Source organism: Hirundo rustica, chromosome 30 (genome assembly GCF_015227805.2).
Source record: "Hirundo rustica isolate bHirRus1 chromosome 30, bHirRus1.pri.v3, whole genome shotgun sequence".
NCBI classification, from domain to species: domain Eukaryota; kingdom Metazoa; phylum Chordata; class Aves; order Passeriformes; family Hirundinidae; genus Hirundo; species Hirundo rustica.
Window position 1 is genome coordinate 1,075,821 of NC_053479.1, and position 22,652 is coordinate 1,098,472.

General features: G+C 70.1%; 4 protein-coding genes across 8 annotated transcripts; 1 reads left to right on the forward strand and 3 right to left on the reverse strand.

The window, feature by feature from the left end:
* Positions 1-95: 95 nt before the first annotated feature.
* Positions 96-9,229, reverse strand: TIMELESS (timeless circadian regulator). 4 transcript variants are annotated; one of them, XM_040088417.2, is made up of 30 exons: positions 9,203-9,229; positions 8,510-8,646; positions 8,285-8,438; positions 8,080-8,194; positions 7,941-8,003; positions 7,367-7,468; positions 7,084-7,239; positions 6,873-7,006; positions 6,704-6,791; positions 6,123-6,299; positions 5,827-6,044; positions 5,479-5,582; positions 5,233-5,402; positions 5,032-5,154; positions 4,796-4,947; positions 4,624-4,721; positions 4,429-4,543; positions 4,150-4,351; positions 3,355-3,506; positions 3,194-3,279; positions 2,988-3,111; positions 2,646-2,728; positions 2,419-2,567; positions 2,145-2,304; positions 1,988-2,056; positions 1,766-1,884; positions 1,157-1,295; positions 1,041-1,077; positions 798-907; positions 96-650 (listed from the first exon to the last, which is right to left on the reverse strand). In XM_040088417.2, exons 2-30 carry the CDS (start codon positions 8,604-8,606, stop codon positions 526-528), a joined length of 3,621 nt encoding a protein of 1,206 aa, XP_039944351.1. In that variant the 5' UTR covers positions 8,607-8,646; positions 9,203-9,229; the 3' UTR covers positions 96-525. The 4 variants fall into 4 exon arrangements, with proteins under 4 accessions (XP_039944351.1, XP_039944349.1, XP_039944350.1 ...); XM_040088415.2 differs by having other exon boundaries at positions 1,041-1,080; XM_040088416.2 differs by having other exon boundaries at positions 7,084-7,242.
* Positions 9,230-9,927: 698 nt separating this feature from the next.
* MIP (major intrinsic protein of lens fiber) lies at positions 9,928-11,699 on the reverse strand. The gene is made up of 5 exons (XM_040088476.2): positions 11,325-11,699; positions 10,690-10,854; positions 10,511-10,591; positions 10,030-10,158; positions 9,928-9,981 (listed from the first exon to the last, which is right to left on the reverse strand). The coding sequence occupies exons 1-5, from the start codon at positions 11,682-11,684 to the stop codon at positions 9,928-9,930; spliced, it is 789 nt and encodes a 262-aa protein (XP_039944410.2). The 5' UTR covers positions 11,685-11,699.
* On the reverse strand, positions 11,467-15,226 carry LOC120764480 (lens fiber major intrinsic protein-like). Of its 2 annotated transcripts, XR_009208558.1 has the most exons (6): positions 14,378-15,226; positions 13,601-13,921; positions 13,370-13,522; positions 13,210-13,290; positions 12,439-12,812; positions 11,467-11,513 (listed from the first exon to the last, which is right to left on the reverse strand). XR_009208558.1 is itself a non-coding variant. In XM_058423813.1 (5 exons), the coding sequence occupies exons 1-5, from the start codon at positions 14,561-14,563 to the stop codon at positions 12,603-12,605; spliced, it is 951 nt and encodes a 316-aa protein (XP_058279796.1). In that variant the 5' UTR covers positions 14,564-15,226; the 3' UTR covers positions 12,382-12,602. The 2 variants fall into 2 exon arrangements, 1 of the variants encoding a protein (XP_058279796.1); XM_058423813.1 differs by lacking the exon at positions 11,467-11,513 and having other exon boundaries at positions 12,382-12,812.
* Positions 15,227-16,942: 1,716 nt separating this feature from the next.
* RBMS2 (RNA binding motif single stranded interacting protein 2) lies at positions 16,943-22,109 on the forward strand. The gene is made up of 13 exons (XM_040088460.2): positions 16,943-17,038; positions 17,825-17,973; positions 18,090-18,148; positions 18,231-18,322; positions 18,408-18,565; positions 19,194-19,273; positions 19,355-19,464; positions 19,623-19,669; positions 19,754-19,847; positions 19,947-19,994; positions 21,413-21,520; positions 21,614-21,691; positions 21,778-22,109. Exons 1-13 carry the CDS (start codon positions 16,973-16,975, stop codon positions 21,856-21,858), a joined length of 1,170 nt encoding a protein of 389 aa, XP_039944394.1. The 5' UTR covers positions 16,943-16,972; the 3' UTR covers positions 21,859-22,109.
* Positions 22,110-22,652: the final 543 nt, after the last annotated feature.

Here is a 22,652-nt window from a genome sequence, read left to right on the forward strand (position 1 = left end):
CCCGCTGGCCGCTGTCCCCTGCGCTGTCCGGCCGCTGCGGCCGCGGCCGGTCCCGTGACCGCTTTATAGCCGTGGTTATCAGGGAATTGCGACACGTCCAGGCAGCGGGCGCACCCTGGGGCCAGGGCGGCTCGAGCCCCCCTGCAGACCCACACACCCCCAAGGAGGCCAAAAGTCACCTTTATTTATTTAGGTGGTGTCCGGATTTAAAAAGGTTTAGGGAAGAAAAGAAAAGAAGAAAAAAAAAGAAAAAAGAAACAAACCCGACCCGACCGCTGAGGAAAAAGAGGGAATTTGGGGTAAAACGGAGATGGTGACAAACAGGGGGAGGTGCAGCAATTGGTTGCTTGTGCAGACTTTTAAAAACAGCATCAAAACCTGCAGGAGAAAATCTGCAGAAACCCCAGAAAACCTGTAGAAACCCCAGAAAAAACTGCAGAAAACACGCAGAAATCCCAATTAAAATCTGCAAAAAGCCCAGGAAACAGCACGGGGCCTGGACACAGGCAGAGTATGGGGAGCCACTCAGCCCTCCTCCTCCTCCTCCTCCTCTTCCAGGCAGCGGATGCGCTTCCGCCTCCCCCGGGGCTGCGGATCCTCATCCTCCTCCTCCTCCTCGGAGCAGGGAGCAGCGGGGGCCGGCTCGGTGCCTGCGGATGGAGGGAGTGGGGAGAGGGCTGAGCCCCCCAGGGATGGGGCAAAGGGGACAGGGACAGCACAACCCCGGCCCAGCAGTGCCTCTGGTGACACCCAGAGCCCCCTCAGCCCCCAGGAGCGAGGAGAGGGGCTGAACCCACCTGAGCCCACGCCATCCTCATCCTCATCCTCATCCTCGCTGGCCAGCTCCCGGCGCCTCTTGGTGCGGGGCTGCACCGGGCTGGGGACAGGGACAGGGACGGGCTCCTCGCTGCAGGGGTTGGCACAGCTCAGCCCCACACGGGGAGAACGCAGGGGGCCGCATCCCCTCCCCAGGCAGGGAGAAGACCCCCCGAAACCAGGGAGAGAGGACCCCCGAGCTGAGAAGGGGATTCCGGTCTCACCTCTCCGAGTCTGATCCCAGCCCCGCCGGCAGCGGCTCTGCTGAGGGGCACAAGGAGGGGGGCTCAGAGCCAGCCCCACACCTGGGGGTCCCGCACCCCCAGCCCCGCCCCTTTACCTGGAGCCGGGTCCTGGGGACACCCGGGTGGCTCTGGCAGGTCCTGGGGGGACCCCGAGAGGCCACGGTGGGCGATGGAGGCGGCCGCACGCCGGAGCTGCTGCGGGGTGAGGGCGGCCGGGATGCGCCAGAAGGATTCCTGGGGAGAGAGGGGGGGGACACTGCAGGGCCGAGCTGGGAGCAGGGGGACAGGGATGGGGACAGGGACGGGGATGGGGACAGGGACGGGGACAGGGACAGGGATGGGGACAGGGATGGGGACAGGGACGGGGACAGGGATGGGGACAGGGATGGGGACAGGGATGGGGACAGGGATGGGGACAGGGACGGGGATGGGGACGGGGATGGGGACAGGGACAGGGATGGGGACAGGGATGGGGACAGGGACAGGGATGGGGACGGGGATGGGGATGGGGACAGGGACAGGGATGGGGACGGGGATGGGGACGGGGATGGGGACAGGAATTGGGACGGGGATGGGGACGGGGATGGGGACGGGGACGGGGATGGAGATGGGGACAGGGACAGGGATGGGGACGGGGATGGGGACAGGGATGGGGACAGGGATGGGGACAGGGATGGGGACAGGGATGGGGACAGGGCCCTCACCTGCTCGCTGGCGGGGGGCCGCAGCCCCAGCTGCCGCAGCAGGGTCTGGAAACGCCGGTCCTCCATGGCGTCCTCGTTCTCCTCCGTCAGCGGCACCAGCGGCACCGGGTGGGACACGCCTGGGCCGGGAGCGGCGTCGGTGGGACCCCGACCCCGCAGCCCCCCTGACCCCACGGCACCCCCCAACCCTGCAGCCCCCTGCCCCGACCCCAGCCCGCTCACCGTCCTCCTGGCGGTCCCCCGCCGCTCTCCGCAGGCAGTTCTGCAGCCACCGCAGGGGCCCGGCCAGGCCTGGGGGGGACACAGGGACAGCAAAGGTGACAAAAGGATCCAAGCCCGCAGCCCAGCCCAGCCGGGGGGGTTCGGAGCCCTCGCCCACCTTCCTGATGCAGGCGCTGCGCCAGGTCCTGCCCAGCCCCCTCCTCGGGCAGCCAGAGCTCCTCTGTGAGGCCTTCCTCTGCTTCATCCTCCTCCTCCTCCTCCTCCTCCTCCTCGCTGTCCTCATCCTCTCCCGAGCTGTCTCGGGCCGGCGTGGCAGCCTGTGGGAAGCAGCGGTGTTTGGGTGGCCGGGATGGGGACAGGCCGTGTTTGGGTGCTCCCAGGGTGGGACAGGACCCTCGGGGAGCAGCCCAGGAGCCTCCAGCCCCCCGTACCTGCCCGGGCCCGGGGCCCTGGCTCTTCCTCCGGCGTTTCTTGTACAGCTCCTTGCGTTCGGCCACCAGCCCCAGCCCCAGCAGCTTCTCCACCACCCGAGCCCGCGAGCGCCGCGCCGTCAGGTGCTTCATGATGTTCCCCAGGACGTCTGTGGGGAGTAGCGGGGTCAGGGTGGGGGGCTACAGGGGGTTTTTAGGGGGTCTGACACCCCCCGTGTCCAGCTCACCGTCCGAGCCCTGGAACTCCTCGAAGAGCCGCGTCAGCTCCTCCTCCTGCTCCTGCGTCCACAGCACGATGCGGGTGCCCTTCCTGGGGGCGGGAAACAGCCGTGGGTGCCTGCCTGGGGGTCCTGCCCTGTCCCCGAGGGTCCCTGCTCTGTCCCCAGGGGTCCCTGCCCCGTCCCCAGGGGTCCCTGCCCTATCCCCAGGGGTCCCTGCCCCATCCCCAGGGGTCCCTGCCCCGTCCCCAGGGGTCCCTGCCCCATCCCCAGGGGTCCCTGCCCCATCCCCAGGGGTCCCTGCCCCGTCCCCAGGGGTCCCTGCCCCGTCCCCAGGGGTCCCTGCCCCACCTCTCCCGCGGGAAGTCCTTGGCACTGCTGGCCAGCCCCATCCGCACCAGCTGCTTCACCACCTGCCTCCGCGTCCGCCCGGGCGCCGGGAGCTGCGCCAGGATGGCAGCGATGACGTCCCCACCTGCGGGACAGGGAGGATGCAGGGACAGAGCCTCTGCCCGAGCCCCGGGGGTCCCGCTGAGACCCCGAAGACCCCCGGGTACCTTCCACCTCCTTGTACTTCCAGTACAGCTCCCGCAGCTCCTGCTCCTGCTGGGGGGTCCAGGGGGGCACCCGGCTCCGGGTGGTCCTGGGGAGGGGCAGAAGGGAGGTGAGGGGAGGGGAGAGGGGGTGGCAGCCCCCTCCTCTCGCCGGCCCCACTCACCCCTCTCCCTCCTGCAGGGAGCTGTAGCCCTTGGTCATCTCGTAGACGGCGGCCGGGCTCTTCCAGAAGAGCAGCTCCACAAAAGCCTTTTTGTTGGTGGCTGCCAGCGCAAAGAACTTGCCCAGGATGAACTTGGCCAAGGTCACCAGCTCCTGGGGACAGCAGGAGGGAGAGAGAGGAGCTGGGGGACACCGGGGACAGGGAGTGGGGGGGACGCTGGGGACAAAAAGCAGGGCTGGAGGACGCTGAGGACAGAGAGTGGGGCTGAGGGAAATTTGGAATGGAGCGGGGCTGGGGGACACCAGGGATGGACAGAGGGGCTGGGGGATGTGGGCACAGAGAGCGGGGCTGGGGGACACCAGAGGCTGAGCGGGGCTGGAGGACATCAGGGATGGAGAATGGGGCTGGGGCCTGCAGAGCAGGGCTGGGAGATGCTGGGGACTGAGTGGGGCTGGGGGCTGCAAGGACAGAGCGGGGCTGGGGGCTGCAGGGACAGAGCAGGACTGGGAGACCCTGGGGACTGAGTGGGGCTGGGGGCTGCAGGGGCAGAGCAGGGCTGGGAAATGCTGAGGACCTGGTGGGGTTGGGGTTTGCAAGGACAGAGTGGGGCTGGGGGGCTGCAGGGACAGAGCGGGGCTGGGGGCTGCAGGGACAGAGATAGATCTGGGGGCTGCAGGGACAGAGCAGGACTGGGAGACCCTGGGGACTGAGTGGGGCTGGGGGCTGCAGGGACAGAGCAGGGCTGGGGGCTGCAGGGACAGACCCCTCCCGGGGTCGCTCCGGGCCCCGCCTGACCTGGTGCGCGGCGGCGGCGGGGTCGCTGAGCAGGCGGTGGAAGAGGGCGAAGAGGGAGAGCTGGAAGAGCAGGGGCTCCATGCGCAGGTCGCGGGCCAGGCGGTGCAGCAGGCGCGCGGCGCAGTGGTTGGTGCGGGCGCTGTTCCTGGCGTAGCCCCGCAGCAGCAGCACCAGCGCCCGCACCACGGGCGCGCAGGCGAACCTGCCCGGGCGTCCCCGTCAGCGCGGCCGCCCCGCGCCGGGACCCCCGCCCCGGGCCCTCCCCGAACCCCTCCTCACCGCTTCAGGTAGTCGAGGAAGTTGAATTCCTTCTCCGACACCTGCACGGTCTGCTCCTCTTCCTCGTCCTCCTCTTCCTCCTCCTCCGGCTCCTCGGGCTCGGCGGGCGCCTGCCCTGCGGTGGGAGGCGTTGAGGGTTTGCCGTGCCCTGGCCCGGCGTTTCCCCGCTTCCCGGCGGCACGGACGGGCACTCACTGGGCAGGGGAGCGACGAGGATCTCCCGCAGCAGCTGGGTCTCCTCGGGCGGCCCCGCGTCGGCGGCTCCGAACACGTCCCCCTCGGGCCAGACCTCCCTGGGGACGGCGGGGACAGGCTGGCACCGCGTCCCCACGCCGCGGGCGCGGGACGGGCGCGGCGGTGCCGGTACCTGGCCGAGCGCAGCAGCCGCAGGGCCTGGGGCAGGCGGGAATCCCGCAGGCACTCCTGGATCCGCAGCAGAGCCTCCGCCCGCTGCTCCTCCACCGGCGTCTCCGAGGCGGCGTCGAAAGGCACCACGTCCTCGGGGAGGGGCACCTCGCCCTGGGGCGGGACAAGGGGGTCACTCCATGCCCCAACGGTGCCCCCAGAGCCCCCCATCCGTGGGGCTGGACCCTCCCCTGGTACCTCTAAGCAGGCCTGGAGCTGCGGGGCCAATCCCTCCCACAGCTGCTCCAGCTCCGCGGCGCTGGGCGCGGCGGCGGCCGCCGCGGGCGCGCGAGGCTTCTTCTTCCTCCGCACGTGTTTGCTCTGAGGGGGAAAGGATGGGGGTCAGTGGGGGCTGCCCCGACCCCCAGGGACCCCTGGGGCAGGGCAGCCACATCCCACCTGCACCACGAGGTTGGCCCGGCCGCGGCAGAAGCGCTCCAGCATGCGGAGGAAGAGGTGAGCCGTCTCCACCAGGTCCCGCAGGAAGCTGCGCGGCTGCTTGGTCTCGTCGAACTTGCGGAAGAGCGCGAGGAAGAGCTCCCGGTATTCCATCAGGTAGAAGATGTTGCCTAGGGAGGAGGGTGGCAGTGGGAAGGGGAGGGCCAGGGACACCCCAGGGATAGGCAGAGGGATGCGGGGACTCACTCTTGATGACCTGGCTGCTGTCCCGCACCGCCTGCTCCGGGGAGCGGTCCATCTCCTGCACCGTCCGCAGCAGCTCCTGGTACGCCTTCAGGGCCAGGTGCATCCTGGCGGTGGCAGTGGAGGGGTCACAGGTGCCCAGGGGGATCACAGGTGCCCAGGAGAACCCAGGTACTTGAGGGATCCCAGGCACTCCAAGAGTCCCAAATGCTCAAATGCACCAGGAGATCCCAGGTACCTGAGGGTCCCAGGTGCCCAGAAGGTCCCAGACACCACGGGGAGTCTCAGGTACTCAAGGAGAACCCCAGGTAACGGCAGTCCCAGACACCAAGGAGCGTCACAGGCGCTCACCTGCGGGCCCAGGTTGTTGCCTCCTTCTTGTCCATCAGTGCCATCTCGTAGTAGGTGGTGAGGTTCTGCTCGATGAAGTGGAAAGCTCGGACCCCCACGGTCTCGGACACCAGCTCGGGCCGGAAGCCGTGGCGCCGGTTGAAGGCCATGAAGAAGGCGGTGGCCCACAGGTAATAGGTCTCATCGTGCTGCTGAGCCTTGTCCCGCACCAGCTGGTCCTGGGGGCGACCGGGGGGGCGTCTCAACCAGGGGTCCCACAGCCTGGAGAGGGGATCCCGGCCCTCCCAGCCGCTCACCTTGACCAGCAGCATCAGGCGGTTGTAGCAGCCCTCCAGGAAGTCCTGGCAGAAGTGGCGCAGGAAGAGCCGGACGTTGCGGGCGGAGCGGCGCGAGGGCTCCGACTCGGGGGCGGCCTGGCGGTGCCGGGGAACCCGCCGGGGCTCCTTGCCCAGGTCGTGGGTGTAGCTCTTCAGCTGCGGGGGATGGAGCGCTCAGGTTTATCCCTGTGGCATTGTCCTGGTGTCCCCCGCCACCTCCCGGCCCACTGCCCGCTGCCGCCTCCCTGGCTCGGTGCCACCCACCGTGTCCCTGTCCTGCCGCCCCACACATCCCTGCTCCTGCAAGCTCACCACATCCCTGGTTCTGTGCTCCACGCCCCTGCTCCTGTCCTGCGTCCCACCGATGTTCCTGTCCCTGTGCCCCCCAGCCACGCTCCCATCTCCACGACCTCTGCCACATCCTCGTCCCAGTGCCCCCCACCCTACCCGGCCCCGTGCCCCACATCGTGTTCCTGTCCCAGCTGCCCACTCTACATCCCTGACCCCGTGCCCCACACTGTGTCCCTGTGCCCCTGCCACCTCCCCAGCCCCACACTCACGTTGTGCAGCCCTTTGTGGAACGCCACATCCCGGTCCCCGATGGACTTGAGGCCCTGCAGGACGTAGGAGCCACCGAAGCGGGAATGCCTGGGCAGGGCACAGGAGCTGAGCGACGCTGTCCCCACCACGGGGGTCCCCATCCCCACCACGGGGGTCTCCCCTCCTCACCTGGACGGGCGCTGCAACGCCCGGGATCTCTTCTCCGCCAGCTCCCGCTGCCTCAAGCTCTCCAGCTCCCGCGTGTCCTCCCCGTGCTCGGCCCCCGCTGTCCCCTGTCCCAGCGCCGCCAGCTCCTCTGGGCTCTGCCAGCAGCTCCGTCAGCGCCGTGGGGGCTCTGGGAGGGGGGGGTCCCCGCCCTGCCAGCCCTGCCCCAGCTCACCTGGTCACGGAACATGAGGGAGATGATCTCCAGGACGTGCAGGGCCCATTGCTGCTCCACCTGGGCGCTGGCCAGGAATTTGAGCAGGTCGTCCATGCCGCTGATGTGCAGCGCCCACAGCACCCGGTCGTGCACGCTGGCGTCGCCGTCCACGCCCTGCTGGGGGTGGTTGGCGGGGCGTCAGGGTCCCCGTGGAGCCACTGCCGGGTGTCAGGGTCCCCGTGGAGCCACCGCTGCGGCCCCAGGGCTGCCGGGGAGCCAGGGGAAGGCCCCGTGCTGGTACCTGCTCCTCCGCGGGGTCCGGGGGCACGTGCAGCACGTTGCGCACCAGCAGCAGGATCCTCTCGATCAGCAGCGTGTCCTCCTCCTGCCGCTGCTCCCAGTCCTGGGGGGACAGAGATGTCAGGGACCCCCGCAGCCCCCCGGGGGTGCCTGGCAGGGAAAGACCCCACAGGGGTCCTGAGGGACCCCCGGTATGGACGGATCCTACAGCCCACCAGGGAACCATTGCAGAGACAGACCCCACAGCCCCTGAGGGACCCCCAGCAGGGACAGATCCTACAGCCCACCAGGGACTCCTCCAAGTACAGACCCCACAGCCCCTGAGGGACCCCACAGACCCTGAAGGACCCCCTGCAAGGACAGAACCCACAGCGCTTGAGGGACCCCCGGTATGGACAGACCCCACAGCCCACCAGGGACCCCCAGTATGGACAGATCCTACAGCCCCTGAGGGACCGCTGGCAGGGATGGACCCTTGAGCCCCCTGAGGATTCCAAGCAAGGACAGACCCTGCAGCCCCTGAGGGATCCCCAGCAGGGACACCACCCGTAGCCCCCCGAGGACAGGGAACTCACCAGCTGCAGGAGGTTGTAGAGCTTCTCGCTGAGCACCACGAACACCTTCTCACTGGCGAAAGCCTGCAGAGACCCCACGTGAGCGAGGGAACGTGGGCAAAGCCCCCCTCGCCCACGGCAGGTCCCCGGGAGGACTCACCTCCTTGTAGGCCTGCAGGTAGGACAGCACCTGGAGGAAGTGGTGCCGGGAGGTGGCATCTGCTGGCACCTTCCCAAAGCAGAGCAGGGCTGGCTGCGTCAGGTTCACCATCAACCTGCGAGGGGGTGGAGGGGCGTGAGGGAACCCCTGCCCAGCAAGGAGCCCCCCACAAGGCCACCCCCGGCCACAGACTGCCCCCCGATACCTGATGACAGCATCGAAGAGCACTTTGTCCTGGGGGTACTGCACCAGAATGGGCAGGAGATCGTTCTGCAGGATTTGGGCAGCCCCCAGCTGCTGCCGCACGTCCCGGGTCTCATCCTCGTGGCGCAGGTACCGGATCAGGTCCTTGACGCTTTCTGGGGACGCGGAGCCGTCAGTCCCCGCCGTCCCTGGCCCCCGCTACCGTCCCACCCAGGTGCCCACCTACCCAGGCAGTCGGGCTCCCGGTGGTACACGTCGCCCTCCAGGTAGCCCAGGGCGCTGCAGGTGGCCAGGAGCTCGCAGTTCATCATGTACCAGTCCATGCAGCGCGGGGCTGCCCACGGGACCAGCACCGGGGGCCACCTGCGGGCCACTGTCAGCGCTGGGTAGCCCCGGGCTGGGCTCCCCCGGTACAGGCCCACCTGCCGGTCCCGGTCCCAGTCTCCACAACACCGACGAACCTCCCAGGCCTGGGATCCCTCGATACCGGGCCCCACCGATCCCACAGCCCCGGTCCCATCTGGATCCCGGTCCCGGTCCACCCCAATACCGGCGCACGCCACATCCCCGGCGCATCCCAAGCCCCGGTTCCCCCGATTCCATATCGGCCCCCCTCTTTCGGTTTCCCCCAGTCCCAGAGTACACCCCGATCCCAGCCGGCCCCGATCCCGATCCCGGAGCATTCCCGACCCCCGCCTCTGATCCCAGCCCCCAGACCCCCCTGGACCCCCCCGATCCCGGAGCACCGGGAGGTCCCGGTTCTCCTGATCCCGTATCAAACCCCCCCGTTCCCATCCCGGATCACCCCCCCCGGTTTCGGTGACCCCGGCTCACCCCCAATCCCCGCTCCCCGCCGGTCCCGGGACACTCCCCGGCCCCCGGCCCCCCCGATCCCGGTGCCGGCCCCCGTCCCGCTCACCGCCGCCCCGTCCCCGCCGCGCTCCCGGTGCCGGCGCGGGGGCGGCGTTACACAACCGCCCCAGTTCCCGCGGGCACAGGCCCCGCCCCAGCCGCACCCTTCAAGCCGCAACACCCACCGTGCAGCCCGGTGGTCCCCACCCTCGCTGCCACCCCTCGGCCGTCCCCTACGGGTACAAACCGGCGGCTCGGTGCCTCGGGGTACCCCGAATCCCCCCGCCCTCGCCCCCCGCCCCAGGGCGCTGAGGGGCGGAAGACACCAGGGGCTCATTGCGGGGAAGGGAAGCGCTGGTGGCGTTGCCCTTTTAAGAACGGCGCTGGCTGGGCGGAGCCTGTCCCGGGCGCGGGAACCGGCGGCACCTCCCTCCACCCGCCGGGGGGTCTCCGGTGTGTGTGTGTCCCCCCTCTTTCACACCCCGGTCCCTCCCGGTCCCCGGCGCCTGGCACGGCCGCGAGCGGTTACCAAAATAAAAGAGCAGGTTTAATTCACCGAACACAGAAGTCCCGCCGCGGCGGGGCGGGGCAGGGCGGGGCGGCCCCGGCCCGGTACGGGCGGCCCCCCCCAACCCCGGGGCAGCCCGGTAGCCGGTTCCCGGCAGCGGGGCCCCGCCGCCGCCCGCCCGCCGCGCCGCGCCGCGCCGCACACACACGCACCACACGCACCGCGGCGGCCCCGTCACAGCAAAGCAGCGGCGGGCGCGGGGCCGCGCCCCGGGACGGGCCCCGTTACAGCCCCTGCGTCTTCAGCTCCAGCGGCTCCGCCGGCGGCTCGGGAGGCGGCTCGGCGGCGGCGGTGACTGCGGTGACGGCGGTGACGGCGGTGACGGCGGCGGGGGCGGGCGGCTCTCCCTTGAGGACGGCCAGGCGCTCGGCCAGGCTGCGCGGCCGCGGGCACAGCGCGAACTCGTACAGCACCGCGCCCAGCGCCGCGCCCAGCAGCGGGCCCGCCCAGTACACCTGCGGGGGGGCGGCGTGGGCACCGGCACCGGGGAACCCCCGGCCCCCCGCCCGCCGGGGCACGGCGCCCTCCCCGCTGACGCCCGGGCACCGGCACAGTCGGGGCCGCGCGTCGCTCTCCCCGGGATACCGGAGGGGGTGGCAGGAGCCGTTTCCCGGTGAGCGGCCGCTTCTCCCCGCCCGGGATACCGGGGGTACCCCGCACCCTGGGGTGCCGCTGTCACCGCGGCGATACCGGCAGCTGCCCGCCTTCAGCGTGGACGCAGCGGCTGGGGCAGGGCAGGGACAAGCGGGGAGGGACTGGGAGGGGCCCGGGGCGGGTTTTTGGGGGTCCCCGTCCCCCCCCACTTACCCAGTGGTTGGCGAAGTTGCGGGTGATGACGGCCGGGGCGAAGGAGCGAGCGGGGTTCATGCTGGCGCCCGTGTAGTGGATCTGCGGGGGGACGGGGCGGTGGGGGGCTGGACAGCTGCCCCCCAGCCCCTTCCCAGCCCCTGGGGTCCCAGCACGGGGGTCCCCGAGGCCGCCCTTACCCCGAAGAGGTGGCCGAGGGCGAGGGAGAAGCCGATGGGCACGGCGGCCATGGCCGGGCGCCCGTCGTGACGGTCGTCGAAGCTGGCGAAGACGCAAAGGACGAACTGGGCGGTCAGGAGCAGCTCCACCACCGTGCCCTGGCCCGGGCCCACGCCGGGGTGCAGCTGCGCGGGAAGAGGGCTCAGCACCCCGCAGAGTTGCTCCCCCATTCCCTCCCAGCACCCCAAATCGCCCCTCGTTATCCTTTCACGCTGTACCACAAACGCCTCCTTCATCCCCTAACTCCTCCCGGCCCCCATCACTGTCCCACATCAATCCAAACCCCAAAACATCTTCTGCCCCCCCCCCCCATTCCACCATCAGACCCCTCAAACACCTCTGAACCCCAGCACCCCCATTACAGCCCCATGGTACCCCAAAACACCTCCCAGAACCCCTCATCCCCCATCACAGCCCCATGGTACCCCACATCCCAAAACAACCCCCTGAACTCTCCCAAGCCTCCATTACACTCCCAAAGCCCCTCAGACCCCCAAACACCTCCTGGGAGCCCCCAAACCCTCATTACAGCCCCCACCCCACGGTCCCTTAGCCCTCCAGAAACCCCCAGCCCCCTGACCCCACCCCTGCTCACCGCGCTGAGGCCGAGGGTGCCGCGGACGGGGCCGGGGGTCACCCCGTAGAGCACCCCGGCTCCGGCCAGCATGCCCAGCACCTGGGCCAGCAGGTAGCCCAGGGCACGGGGCAGGGAGAGCTGCGAGGCCATCAGGAAGGCCAGCGTGATGGCCGGGTTGACGTGACCCCCGCTGACATGGCCCAGCGCCTGCACCAGGGTGGTCTGGGCCAGCCCGAAGGCCAGGGCGGACCCCACGACGCTGGGGGGGCCCGGGGCCCAGCGCAGGGAGGCCCCCAGCCCCAGCAGGGCATAGAGGAGGCTGCCCAGGAACTCGGCCAGGACGGCCCTCCAGAAGGCGGACGAGCGCAGCTCCCGCATGGCCTGGCCCCGCTGCCCTCCACGGCCCCGCTCCCCTCCCCGGGGGCCGCCCGCGCCCACCTTTATAAGGCCCCCCCGGGCCGGCCCCGGGGGTGGGATCCCACCTCCGCCACCCCTCCGTTAACCGCTTCGCTGCCCGCGGCACGGGACAGGTGACGCGAGGCGAGGACCCCGCCCCGAGCATCCCCGCACCCCCCGATAGTAGTGGGGACCCCCCCCCTCAGCGCTGCGCCGCACCCATCCCTGGGGGTCCCTGGGGTCGGGGGGGGGCTGTCACCCATGGGTGCCCTCAGTGGGGTTTTGGGGGACCCCCCCCCTCTCTCGAGGGCCAGCACTGACACGCCTCCCAGCCCTCCGAATATTTTGGGGACACTTTGGGGCTACCCCCGCTGGGAGGGGCCCTGGGTGGGCCCCGCTGGGGGCCGCGGGGTGTCGTCCCCCCCGCCTGTCCCCGGTGCTGTTGTCCGCGGGCGGGTTTATTCAGCCGGGCTTAGCGGGGGTTGAGTCCCCGGGCGGGGGGATTAGGGCTCGGCCCGGCCATTGGTGCCCGCCGGAATCTGCCGGGGCTGCAGAGGCCGTCACAAAGCGCTTTGCTGCGCTCAGCTCCCCGGCACGGGACGGGGCTGACGGGGGGTCCCGGCCCCCGCCCCAGCCGGGGGGCCGCGGGGAGGGGGGCACCCGCCCGCCCGCAGCCCCGGTGCCGCGGTGGAGACCCCCTCCCCGGGATCCCCTCACAGCATCACTCCGCACCCACCTGCGACCCCAACGCGCCTTTAATCCCCCCACCACAGGGCAGTAAAAGGGGAAGGGGGCACGGAGCATCCTGCGGGTGCCCCACGGAAGGTTCTGGCGGCGGCGAGGATGCGGTGTCAGGGTGTGGAGGATCCTGGGGGGGGCTGCGGTGGAGCGGGTGGGGGTTCAGGGGGTCCTCTGCTCCCGCTGCTCGGTCGGAGGGGCCGGGGGGCCGTGGGCCACCGAGGAGGGGGACAGGCTGGGGGTCTCCACCAGAGCCACGTCCCGGCAGGCGAGGCAGGCGCCCAGCTTCTCCCGGGAGGCTCCGGGCGCCAGGATGAACTCGTAGGAGAGCCCGGCCAGCACCGCACCCAGCACCGGCCCCAGCCAGTACACCTGGAGGGGCACAGAGCGTTGGGGGGGACACAGGGGTGGGGGGAACAGGGGACCCCACCCCGGTGACGGGGACCGAGCGGAGGATCCTGCCCCAGGGATGAGGAGCTGTGGGGAGGGGGTGCCACACGTTTGGGGCAGGGGGACAGGGTGAGGGGGCCATCTCAAGGATGGGGACGATGTGGGGCGTGCCCCAAGGATGGCAATAGGAGGGGGACACACCTGTCCTGCCATGGTGACACCATGAGGGCCCGAGCTGGGGACACAGCTGATGGGACTCACCCCAGGGAAGGGTCACCCAGGAACCGCTGTCCTGGGGTGGGCATGGGACCGCAGGGGCCACACGCTGCAGTTGGGGTCCCCCCCTTCCCTGGGGACTCTGGGGGAGTCCCCAGCTCACCCAGTGATCATCCCAGACACCGGTGACGATGGCCGGCCCCAGCGAGCGTGCAGGGTTCATGCTGCCCCCCGAGAACGGCCCCTGTTGAGGGGGGACAGGGGGGTCAGGGGTTTGTGGGGTGGGGACCCCCTGGGTGGGTGGGATGTGTGGGGTTCCTTACTGCGGCCAGGGCACCGGCGGCCACGGCGCTGCCCAGGGCCAGCCCGGCCTGCGGGGCCGCATGCTCGGCGGTGGCAAAGGCGGCCAGCGCCAGCTGGAAGGTGGCGAAGGTCTCCCATGCCAGCGCCGTCCCCGCTGTCCCCACGGCGCTCACCTGCGGGAGGGACACCAGTCCAGCGCCCTGGGACGGGGACAGGGACAAGGGACGGGGACAAGGGACGGGGACACTCACCCTGGTGACGAGGCCGGAGTCGTCCTGCAGCGCTGCACGGGCAGCAGCCGAGGCCAGCGTGGCCCCCGCGCACTGGGCCAGGACCCCCGTGGCCCCGCGCAGGGCGCTCAGCTTGCGGGCGCACAGCAGGGCCAGCGTCAGCGCGGGGTTGGCCTGGGGACCCCCGAGGCTGCAGGCGAGCCCCCCGGCCGCCAACCCCCCGGCCAGCGCCGGCGCCAGCGGCCCCGGGGCCGCCGAAGCCCCCAGGACCACCCCCACGAAGATGAGGGTCGCCGCCAGCTCTGCCAGCACCCCTCGCCAGAAGCGGCCGCTGCGCAGCTCCTGGGGGGACAGCGGGGCCGGGGGTCACCCCACGGGCACGGCCAGGAGCGGGTGGCACAGAGAGGGGACGACGTGGCAGCGAGGGACGTTGGGGATGGGGTATCTCCGGGGCGGGGTGCCATGGCAACGGGATGCACCAGTTTTTGGGTACCCACGGGGATGGGGTACCTCGGAGATGGGGTACCTCAGGGGTGGGACCCCTCAGTCTCAGGCTCTGTGGTGGCAGGATGTCCTGGCAATGGGGCCACAGAGGGTCACAGGGATGAAGGAGGTGAGGGCAGCAGCCAGGACAGGGCCAGGGGCCACGGTGAGGGGCACACAGAGACCCTTGTGCCAGGGCTATGGGCTGGGCGCTGAAGTGACAGGCTTGGGGAGTCCCCATGAGTTGGGGGCGGCTCAGCCACCCCCTGGCTGTGGCCTTGGGCAGGGTCTGGGGGGCCGCTCGCAGGGTCTTACCTCCCCGATGGCCATGGTGCAGCTGTGCGAGAGGGAGCGCAGAGCACGCCCGGGGTGGGGGCACCTCCTACCCCCTGGCACTGCCACCCCTGTCCCTGTCACCCCATCGGCACGGGGCACCCCTGAGGCTCTGAGGGTGGGGCAAGACTTTGGGAGGGGGCTGCGGGGGTCCTGGGCTTGGAGCATCCCTTGGTGCCATGGCAACCCCTGGGACCTTTTGGGGTGTTGCTGGGACGACCAGAGATGAAAGGCTGGGATGAAAGGCTGGGGGGGATGAGGGGGGGGTCACATGTCTGGCATGAGAGTGGGGACAGGGCTGTCCCTGGGGGGGGGTCGAACACCTGGGATGAGCACAGGGACACAGTGAGAGGGGGGCTGTGGGGCCACAGGGGACAGGGTGACATACCTGGGATGAGCACAGGGACAGGGGGACACAACGGGGATGAGCACAGGAACGGGGTGTCAGGGGGGCTGTGGGGTCACAGGGGACAGGGTGACACACCTGGGATGAGCACGGGATATGGGGCTGTCCCTTGATGAGGGGACCAGGATGGATCACACGGCTGGGACAAGAATGAGGACAGGGCTGACCCCAAGGGGTGACACAGCTGGGGCAATCTGGGGGGACAGGGCTGTCCCTAGGGGGGGTCACACACCTGGGACAAGCTCTGGGCCGGGGCTGACCGCACCGTGCAGATCCCCGTGGGGGTCTGGGGAGGGGGGGAACAGCCCCGGTGCCCCCCCGGGCCGTGGCTCTGCCGGCTCAGCACCGGCCCCGCACGTGGGGTGAGTCAGCGGGCGAAGCCCTGGCTCAGCACGGGGGGGCCCCGGCGCTGCTGAGCCCGGCAAAGCCAGAACAATCCGCGGCCACAAAGGGCTGGGACAGCGCCGGGACACGCGGGGGGACAGCACTGGGGGGGGGGGGGATGGTTCTAGGGGGAATATGTGGGGGGACAAAGGGGGACACGCAGTGGGAGGGGAGATGAGGGGGGGAACGAGCAGGGGACACTGCGGTGGTACATGTGGCCAGTCACGGGGGGGGACACAGGGAGGGGACATTGAGGGGGAGACTGAGGAGGACAAGGGGCCCTGCAGAGGATGGAGGAATGGAGGGGCTCCCCCAGACCTTGCGCCCCCCTCAGCTGAGCTCGTGCCAGGGTGGGCACAGCTGGGCTGGGACCCCCCCACGTTCAGCCCCTGACGGAATATTCCTGGGATTCTGTGTCACCTCACAGACCCTCCAGGTGCCCCCAAGACCGCCCCAGGTGCCATATGCCCCCCTCAATCCTGCCCTATAGACCCTCCAGGTGCCCCCAAGACCGCCCCAGGTGCCATATGCCCCCCTCAATCCTGCCCTATAGACCCTCCAGGTGACCCATCCTGCCCCACGGCACCCCCAGTACTCCCAGGCCTGTTCTACAGATGCTCAGGTGTCCCCAAAAATGCCCCACAGAGCCCCCACAGGTGTCCTATGACCCCCCCCAATCCTGCCCAGACTCCCTCAGGAGCTCCCAGGTGCCTCCTTCTGCCCCCCAGCACCCCTAATCCTACCCTACAGACCCCCAAGATACCACAACCTGCGCCAAATACCACAACCTGCGCCAGAGACCCCCCCCAATCTTGCCCTCCAGACACTCAGCTGCCTCCAGGATGCCCCAGAGACCCGCCAGGTGCCTTTAGAATCCTCCAATACAACTCCACAGAACCCCCAGCACCCCTCAATCCTGTCCCGCAGGCTCCCAGAGCCCGCTAGAAGCCCCAGTCTGGTCCCACAGACCCTCAAGACGCCCCACAGACCCCTCAGGTGCCCCCCAAATTCCCCCCTTTCCCGACTCCAAGATGGCGGCCGCCAGCCCTGCCTCAGCGCGGAGCGGGGGCCGCCGCAGTCACGTGACGGAGGAAAAGGCGCCAATATGGCGGCGGGCGGGGTGTGGTGTCGAACCACGTGACCAGCCCATCCAAAATGGCCGCGCCCACGGTGCGGGCGGGGAGGCGGGGCCGAGGGGGGTAATGGCGGCGGTGGGCGGGGCTTCATTTAAAGGGACCGCGCCGTACCGGGGTGGGGGGCCCGTGACACCCCCCCGGCGCGGAGAGGGGAGCTCGGTGGGTGCAGCCTCCCCGGGGGTTCGTGAGAGAGACACCCCCCTCCCCCGGGTATCGCCGCTGCGGCAGAGGATGGGTGCGGGATCCCCCCCCCCGCCCCGGTGTTGCCCCGGTGTCCCCCCGGTGACCGGGGGCGTTTGGGGGGGGTGGATCTCACGGGGGGACGCCACATTTGTGCTAGGGAGGGCAATATCCAAGGTGTGGGCGGCTCACGGGGGTCACCGGAGGAGTGACGGGAACCCACCGAGGAGGACGGGACAGCACCGGGGGAGAGGGGGGGGGGCGACAGAGCACGACCGGAGGGTGACACCGTGGCGGGGGTGGGGGTGACACCGAGGCGGGAGCGGGAAGAGGAGGGGTGCCGGGCGAACCCCGGGGCAGCACCGGGCGGGGATGGGCGCTAGGACCCGGCGTGGCGGGGCCCGCCCGGATTCCAGGCTGGCTCTCCCGGTGTGACGTCACGCCCGGTCCCGGCCCCTCGCGCTCGGGAAAATGCTGCTCTCGGTGCCGCCGCGCTCGGGGCTCCCCGCCTTCGCCTACAACAAGGGCGGCAAGAAGGTACCGCCACCGCCACCGGCACCGCCACCGGGGGATCCGGGCACCGGCCCGATCCGGTGGGGCGGGTCCGGCGGGACAGGCCTGGCGGGGGGCGGGGATTTGGGGTTCTCGGAAATGGAGCGGGCGGGGGGGGGACGGACACACACCAACCCCCCCCCCCCAGCTCGGGGGTACCCCGGCATCGCCCTCTCCGGTGCTCCCGGGGCCGCTCGGGGGGGTCCCGTGTGCCCGCCCTTCCTCCGCGTTCGTGCCTCAGTTTCCCCCCGCACCCGGCCTCCTTTCGGTAGTGCTGGGGGTGGGGGGGGTCGGGGGGGGTCACCCCCATCCGCGCCTCCCCTGGGGGGACACCCCGATCTGCGGCAGGGGTGGGATATGGGGGGACAGGCGACAGGGACACCGCTGTGGGGGGCACGGGGACCCCGGGACAGGGGGGTGACAGGGACCCGGGACAGGGGGGTGACGGGGTAGAGGGGAGGAAGATGGGGACCCCCTGAGTGGGTTGATGGGGTGCAGCATAGGGGGGGGGGGGGTCCGGGGGTGAGATAATGGGGTCCTGGGGGGGAATGATGGGATCCAGGGGTCCTGGAGGAGGTGACGGCGTTCCCGGGGGTCTCGGGGGGGGGGCGCAGGGTGCTTCCTGCAGCCCCCCAGGATGGGCAGAACCCCACTGTGCGGGGTGGGGGGCTCTGGGATCCCCCTCCCCATATCCACGCCGTCTCCTTTGGAGGGATGGATTTTGGGGGTCCGCCGTGGGTGCTGACCCCCCGGTACCCCCCACTCCCCCAGCAGCCCTATGTGCCCCCGGCGCAGCCCCTGGGCCCCCCCAGCCCCAGCCCCGCCGGGGGGGCCCCGGATCAGCTCAGCAAGACCAACCTCTACATCCGGGGGCTGCACCCCGGCACCACAGACCAGGACCTGGTCAAGCTCTGCCAGCCGTGAGTGGGGCTGGGGTCCCGCTGTCCCCCCACATCCGGAGCCCCTCGTGGGGGGCGGGGGGCTGGGGGGGTCCCACTGAGTCCTGACTCCCCCCTTTTTCCCCCCCTCACCCCAGTTACGGGAAGATCGTCTCCACCAAAGCCATCCTGGACAAGACAACCAACAAGTGCAAAGGTTGGGGGGGCTGCGGGGTTGGATTTGGGGGGGGTCCAGGGGGGGCTCTGGAGGGTCTCCCTGACCTCTGACCCCTCCCCAGGTTATGGGTTCGTGGACTTCGACAGCCCCACGGCCGCCCAAAAAGCCGTGACGGCGCTGAAAGCCAGCGGCGTGCAGGCGCAGATGGCCAAGGTACGGAGATCCCCCGAGACCCCCCCAGAGCCCCCCGGGACCCCCCCCCAGGGACCCCCGGCGGCCCCCTGACCCCTCCCCACAGCAACAGGAGCAGGACCCCACCAACCTGTACATCTCGAACCTGCCGCTGGGCGTGGACGAGCAGGAGCTGGAGGCGCTGCTGAAGCCCTTCGGGCAGGTGGTCTCCACCCGCATCCTGCGGGACCCCCACGGCGCCAGCAGGGGGGTGGGCTTCGCACGGTACGGGGGGGGCCCGGGGCGACGGGGAGGGCTGGGGGGGGCTGCAGGGGTTGGGGGTTATGTGGGGATTGGGGGGCGCTGCAGGGGATGGGGAGGGATGTGGGGACAGGGATATGGGGGGGCTGGCAGAGCTGGGGGGGCTGCAGGGGTTTGGGGGTGCTCATGAGGATGGGGAGGGATGGGGGGTCAGGGACTTGGGGGGCTGGCAGAGCTGGGAGGGCTGCAGGGGTTTGGGGGTACATGGGGACTGGGGTGCTCAGGAGGATGGGGAGGGTTGGAGGGACAGGGATTTGGGGGGCTCCAGGGGTTGGGGTGCTCAGGAGGATGGGGAGGGATGGGGGGGACAGGGATTTGGGGGGGGCTTTACAGAGTTGGGGGGGGCTCCAGGTGTTGGGGGGGCTCAGGAGGATGGGGAAGGCTGGGGGGACAGGGGCTTTGGGGTGGCTCCAGGGCTTGGGGAGGGATGGGGGGACAGGGATTTTGGGGGGGCTGCCAGAGCTGTGGGGGCTGCAGGGGGGCCCAGGAGAATGAGGGGTGCTGCAATGAGGGGGGCACAGGACTTGGGGGGCTGTAGGGGGCCTGGGGGCGCCCCACCCGTGGCCCCCCGGCCCAGCCCCGCTCCCCCCAGGATGGAATCCACGGAGAAGTGCGAGGCCGTCATCACCCACTTCAACGGGAAGTTCATCAAGACCCCCCCGGGGGTGCCAGGTGGGCTCTGGGAGGGGGGGTGAGGGAATTCCGGGGAGGGGGCCGGGGGCTGCCTGGCGCCACTGACACCCCCCTCCTCAGCCCCCCCAGACCCCCTGCTCTGCAAGTTCGCTGACGGGGGGCAGAAGAAACGGCAGAGCCAGGGCAAATTTGTGTCCAACGGCAGAGCCTGGGCCCGGGACGGCGACACGGTGAGGGGGGGACAGGAATTTGGGGGGGGACCAGGAATCTGGGGGGGGACAGGAATTTGGGGGGGGACAGGAATTTGGGGGGGGACAGGAATTTGGGGGAGCTCGGGGGGGGCCCAAAGGGCAGCGCTGACCTTCCCCCCCCCACCCCTACTCTCCAGGGCACCGTGACCTTGGCCTACGACCCCGCCACGGCGCTGCAGAACGGGTGGGTGCCCCGGGGCCCCCCCAGCCCCGGCGGGGCGGGGGCTGCCGGCCGCGGCCCCCCCAGCCCTGACCCCCCACCCCGCAGGTTCTACCCCGCGCCCTACGGGCTGGCCCCCGGCCGGATGCTGCCCCCCGCCGCCCTGGCCCCCTACCTGCCCTCCCCAGTGTCCTCCTACCAGGTATGGAGGGGGGGGGCGGTTTTTTTAGGGGGGTGGGGGGGCGGTCCTGGAGCGTTTTGGGGTGCCCCCAAGTTGCTCCCGCCTTGGTGTCACCCGCAGGTCCACGGCCCCGCCTGGATGCACCAGTCCTACCTCGTGCAGCCCACGGTGAGCCGCGCCCGGTGCCGCGCCCGGTGCCACGCCCGGTGCCGCGCCCGGTGCCACGCCCAGTGCCACGCCCTGGAGGGGTGGTGGGAACCCAGCTCGGATCTGCCCCGCCCACTTTTGCCACACCCACTGCAGCCAAGCTCCTCCCACTTTTCCCCGAAAGCCACACCCACTGATGGGCCCCACCCATTTTGGCCTCGCTCTGGGGGGGGGTCCCTGTCCTGTGTCCCCTCCCCTTGGGTACAAAGTCCCCAGTGTCCCCGATATCCTCTCTGTGTCCCTTTGTGTCCCCTGCGTGTCCCTGTGTGTGTCCCCTGCGTGTCCCTGTGTGTGTCCCCGTGTCCCCCCATGACCCCATTCTCTGTTCATTGTCCCCTTGTGTCCCCCAGTGTCCCCATGACCCCTGTCCCTGTGTCTCCCATGTCCCCCAGTGTCCCCAGGGCCTTCCTGATCCTGCCTGTGTCCCCTCCCGTCCCCATGGCCCCAATCCCTGTGTCCCCTCATATCCCCCCCATGTCCCCCTGTTGTCCCCGTATCCCCACCATGTCCCCACCATGTCCCCCTGTGTCCCCATGGCCCCAGTCCCTGTGTCCTCACATGTCCCCGTGTCCCTCCCATGTCCCCACCATGTTCCTCCATGTCCCGCCCCATGTCCCCCTGTTGTCCTTGTGTCCCCCCGTGTCCCCCCATGTCCCCCCGTGTCCCCATGGCCCCAGTCCCTGTGTCCTCACATGTCCCTGTGTCCCTCCCATGTCCCGCCATGTCCCGCCCCATGTCCCCCTATGTCCCCCCCTGTCCCCCCCGTGTCCCCCTGTCCCCCCCGTGTCCCTCCATGTCCCCATGGCCCCAGTCCCTATGTCCCCTCCTGTCCCCATGGCCCCAATCCCTGTGTCCCCTCGTGTCCCCCCATGTCCCCATTGCCCCAGTCCCCGTGTCCCTGCCATGTCCTCCCATGTCCCCCTGTGTCCCCGTGTCCCCAATCCCTGTCCCCCCGTGTCCCCCCCATGTCCCCCCGTGTCCCCCCGTGTCCCCCCATGTTCCCAATCCCTGTGTCCCCCCATGTCCCCCCGTGTCCCCCCGTGTCCCCCCGTGTCCCCAATCCCCATGTCCCTGCCATGTCCTCCCGTGTCCCCCCGTGTCCCCCCATGTCCCCAATCCCCGTGTCCCCCCATGTCCCCAATCCCCGTGTCCCCCCGTGTCCCCCCGTGTCCCTGCCATGTCCCCCCATGTTCCCAATCCCCGTGTCCCCCCGTGTCCCCCCATGTCCCCATGGCCCCAGTCCCCGTGTCCCTGCCATGTCCCCCCATATCTCTCCGTTGTCCCCGTGTCCCCCCCGTGTCCCCCCATGTCCCCAATCCCCATGTTCCCCCGTGTCCCCCCGTGTCCCCCCGTGTCCCCACGCTGACATTTCCCCGCAGGGCGCCGTGCTGGCCCCCGCCGTGGACCACGCCGTCCCCCTGCAGCCCTCGGTGGTCGCCCCCCTGGCGCAGCAGCTCGGCCACCTCTCCCTGGGCAGCGCCGGCACGGTAAGGGACAGAGAGACCCCCCCTCGACCTCCGCGAGACCCCCCCCCTCAAAAAACACCCCACCCTGACCTCCCCCCCCGCCGCTGTCCCCAGTACGTCCCCGCTGCCGCCGCCGTCCCCGGAGCCTTCATCCCTCCGTACCCGCCGGTGCCCGCCGCTCTCCCGCTGGAGGTGAGTGCGGGCACGGGGCAGGGTGGGATTCGGGGGGGGTTTTTGGGGGCGCAGAGTTTGGGGGTCCATTAAACCCCTCCCCGCAGGACGGAGGAGCCGCCCCGAGCCACGGCCCCATCGAGTCTCCGTCCGAGCCCGGCGCTTTCCCATACCCCTACCCCAAGTAGCGGCAGGGGGGGGCTCGGCCTGAGGGACCCCCCCCCTTCACCACCACCCCAAAAAACTCCCCCAGGAGGGGCAGCACCGGGATCCCCGCTCGGTGACCCCCAAACAGCGCTCTGAGCCCCACCCGGGGGTCTCTGAGCGCAGGGTGGGGGTCCCGGTGCTGGTTGGGTTCTGTCCCCGCCTCTGCTTAGGAGGGATTTGTTCCTTTGCCTTCCCCGCGGGTTTTTTTTTTTTTAAAAAAAAGAAAAAAAAGGAAAAAACACCAAAAAAAAAAAGACAAAACGCCCAGGCCCAAAAAAAAAAAAAAAAGGAAAAAAAAAGGGTAAAAGGCAAAAAAAAGGAGAAAAAAAGTGAAAAAAAAAGGGAAAAAAAAAAGAAAAAAAAAAAAAAAATCACAAAAAAAAAAAACGCAAAAAAAGGAAAAATAAAGAAAAAAAAAAAAAAGGCAAAAGCCGCTGCCGCCGCCCCGGGGGGGAGGGGGCCGGGGGTCCCGGCCGCTCCCCCCCCCCAAACCCTTCGTGCTTCCAGGGCCCGCGGCCCCCGCCGGCCCCGGTGCCCCCCGTGCCTTCTGCTGCCCGGTGCCCCCGGCTCGGGGTCCGGGGTGGTGGTGGGGGGGGGGGCCACAGAGACCCCCCCCCTGCCGCACCCCAACCTCCGGGCACAGCCCCCCCGCAGGGCCGGGGGTGCTTCCCTCGCCCCCCCCCCCAGCCATTCCCGCCCCGGGGGGGTCGCTCAAGTGCAATAACGCCGCCCCCCCCCCCAAAAAATCCCCAATCCACCCCCCCCTCCCCAGCTT

Bases quoted from the DNA above. Each gene is read 5' to 3' on its own strand.
- LOC120764480 (XM_058423813.1), bottom strand. From the start codon at position 14,563: ATGCTCCAAGCCCAGGACCCCCGCAGCCCCCTCCCAAAGTCTTGCCCC. The intron at 13,922-14,377 runs GTAAGACCCTGC...CTGTCCCCCCAG, and splicing joins GCACCATGGCCATCGGGGAG to GAGCTGCGCAGCGGCCGCTT. The intron at 12,813-13,209 runs GTGAGCTGGGGA...GTGCCCCTCCAG, and splicing joins GTGTCTGGGATGATCACTGG to GTGTACTGGCTGGGGCCGGT.
- TIMELESS (XM_040088414.2), bottom strand. From the start codon at position 8,606: ATGGACTGGTACATGATGAACTGCGAGCTCCTGGCCACCTGCAGCGCC. The intron at 3,112-3,193 runs GTACCCGGGGGT...CCTGTCCCGCAG, and splicing joins GAAGTACAAGGAGGTGGAAG to GTGGGGACGTCATCGCTGCC. The intron at 2,305-2,418 runs GTACGGGGGGCT...TGCTTCCCACAG, and splicing joins AGGGCCCCGGGCCCGGGCAG to GCTGCCACGCCGGCCCGAGA.
- RBMS2 (XM_040088460.2), top strand. From the start codon at position 16,973: ATGCTGCTCTCGGTGCCGCCGCGCTCGGGGCTCCCCGCCTTCGCCTAC. The intron at 18,566-19,193 runs GTACGGGGGGGG...CGCTCCCCCCAG, and splicing joins AGGGGGGTGGGCTTCGCACG to GATGGAATCCACGGAGAAGT. The intron at 19,465-19,622 runs GTGAGGGGGGGA...CCTACTCTCCAG, and splicing joins GGGCCCGGGACGGCGACACG to GGCACCGTGACCTTGGCCTA.
- MIP (XM_040088476.2), bottom strand. From the start codon at position 11,684: ATGCGGGAGCTGCGCTCGTCCGCCTTCTGGAGGGCCGTCCTGGCCGAG. The intron at 10,855-11,324 runs GTGAGCAGGGGT...CTTCCCGCGCAG, and splicing joins GCACCCTCGGCCTCAGCGCG to CTGCACCCCGGCGTGGGCCC. The intron at 9,982-10,029 runs GCCGTCACCGCC...GCCGCCGCCGAG, and splicing joins GAGAGCCGCCCGCCCCCGCC to CCGCCTCCCGAGCCGCCGGC.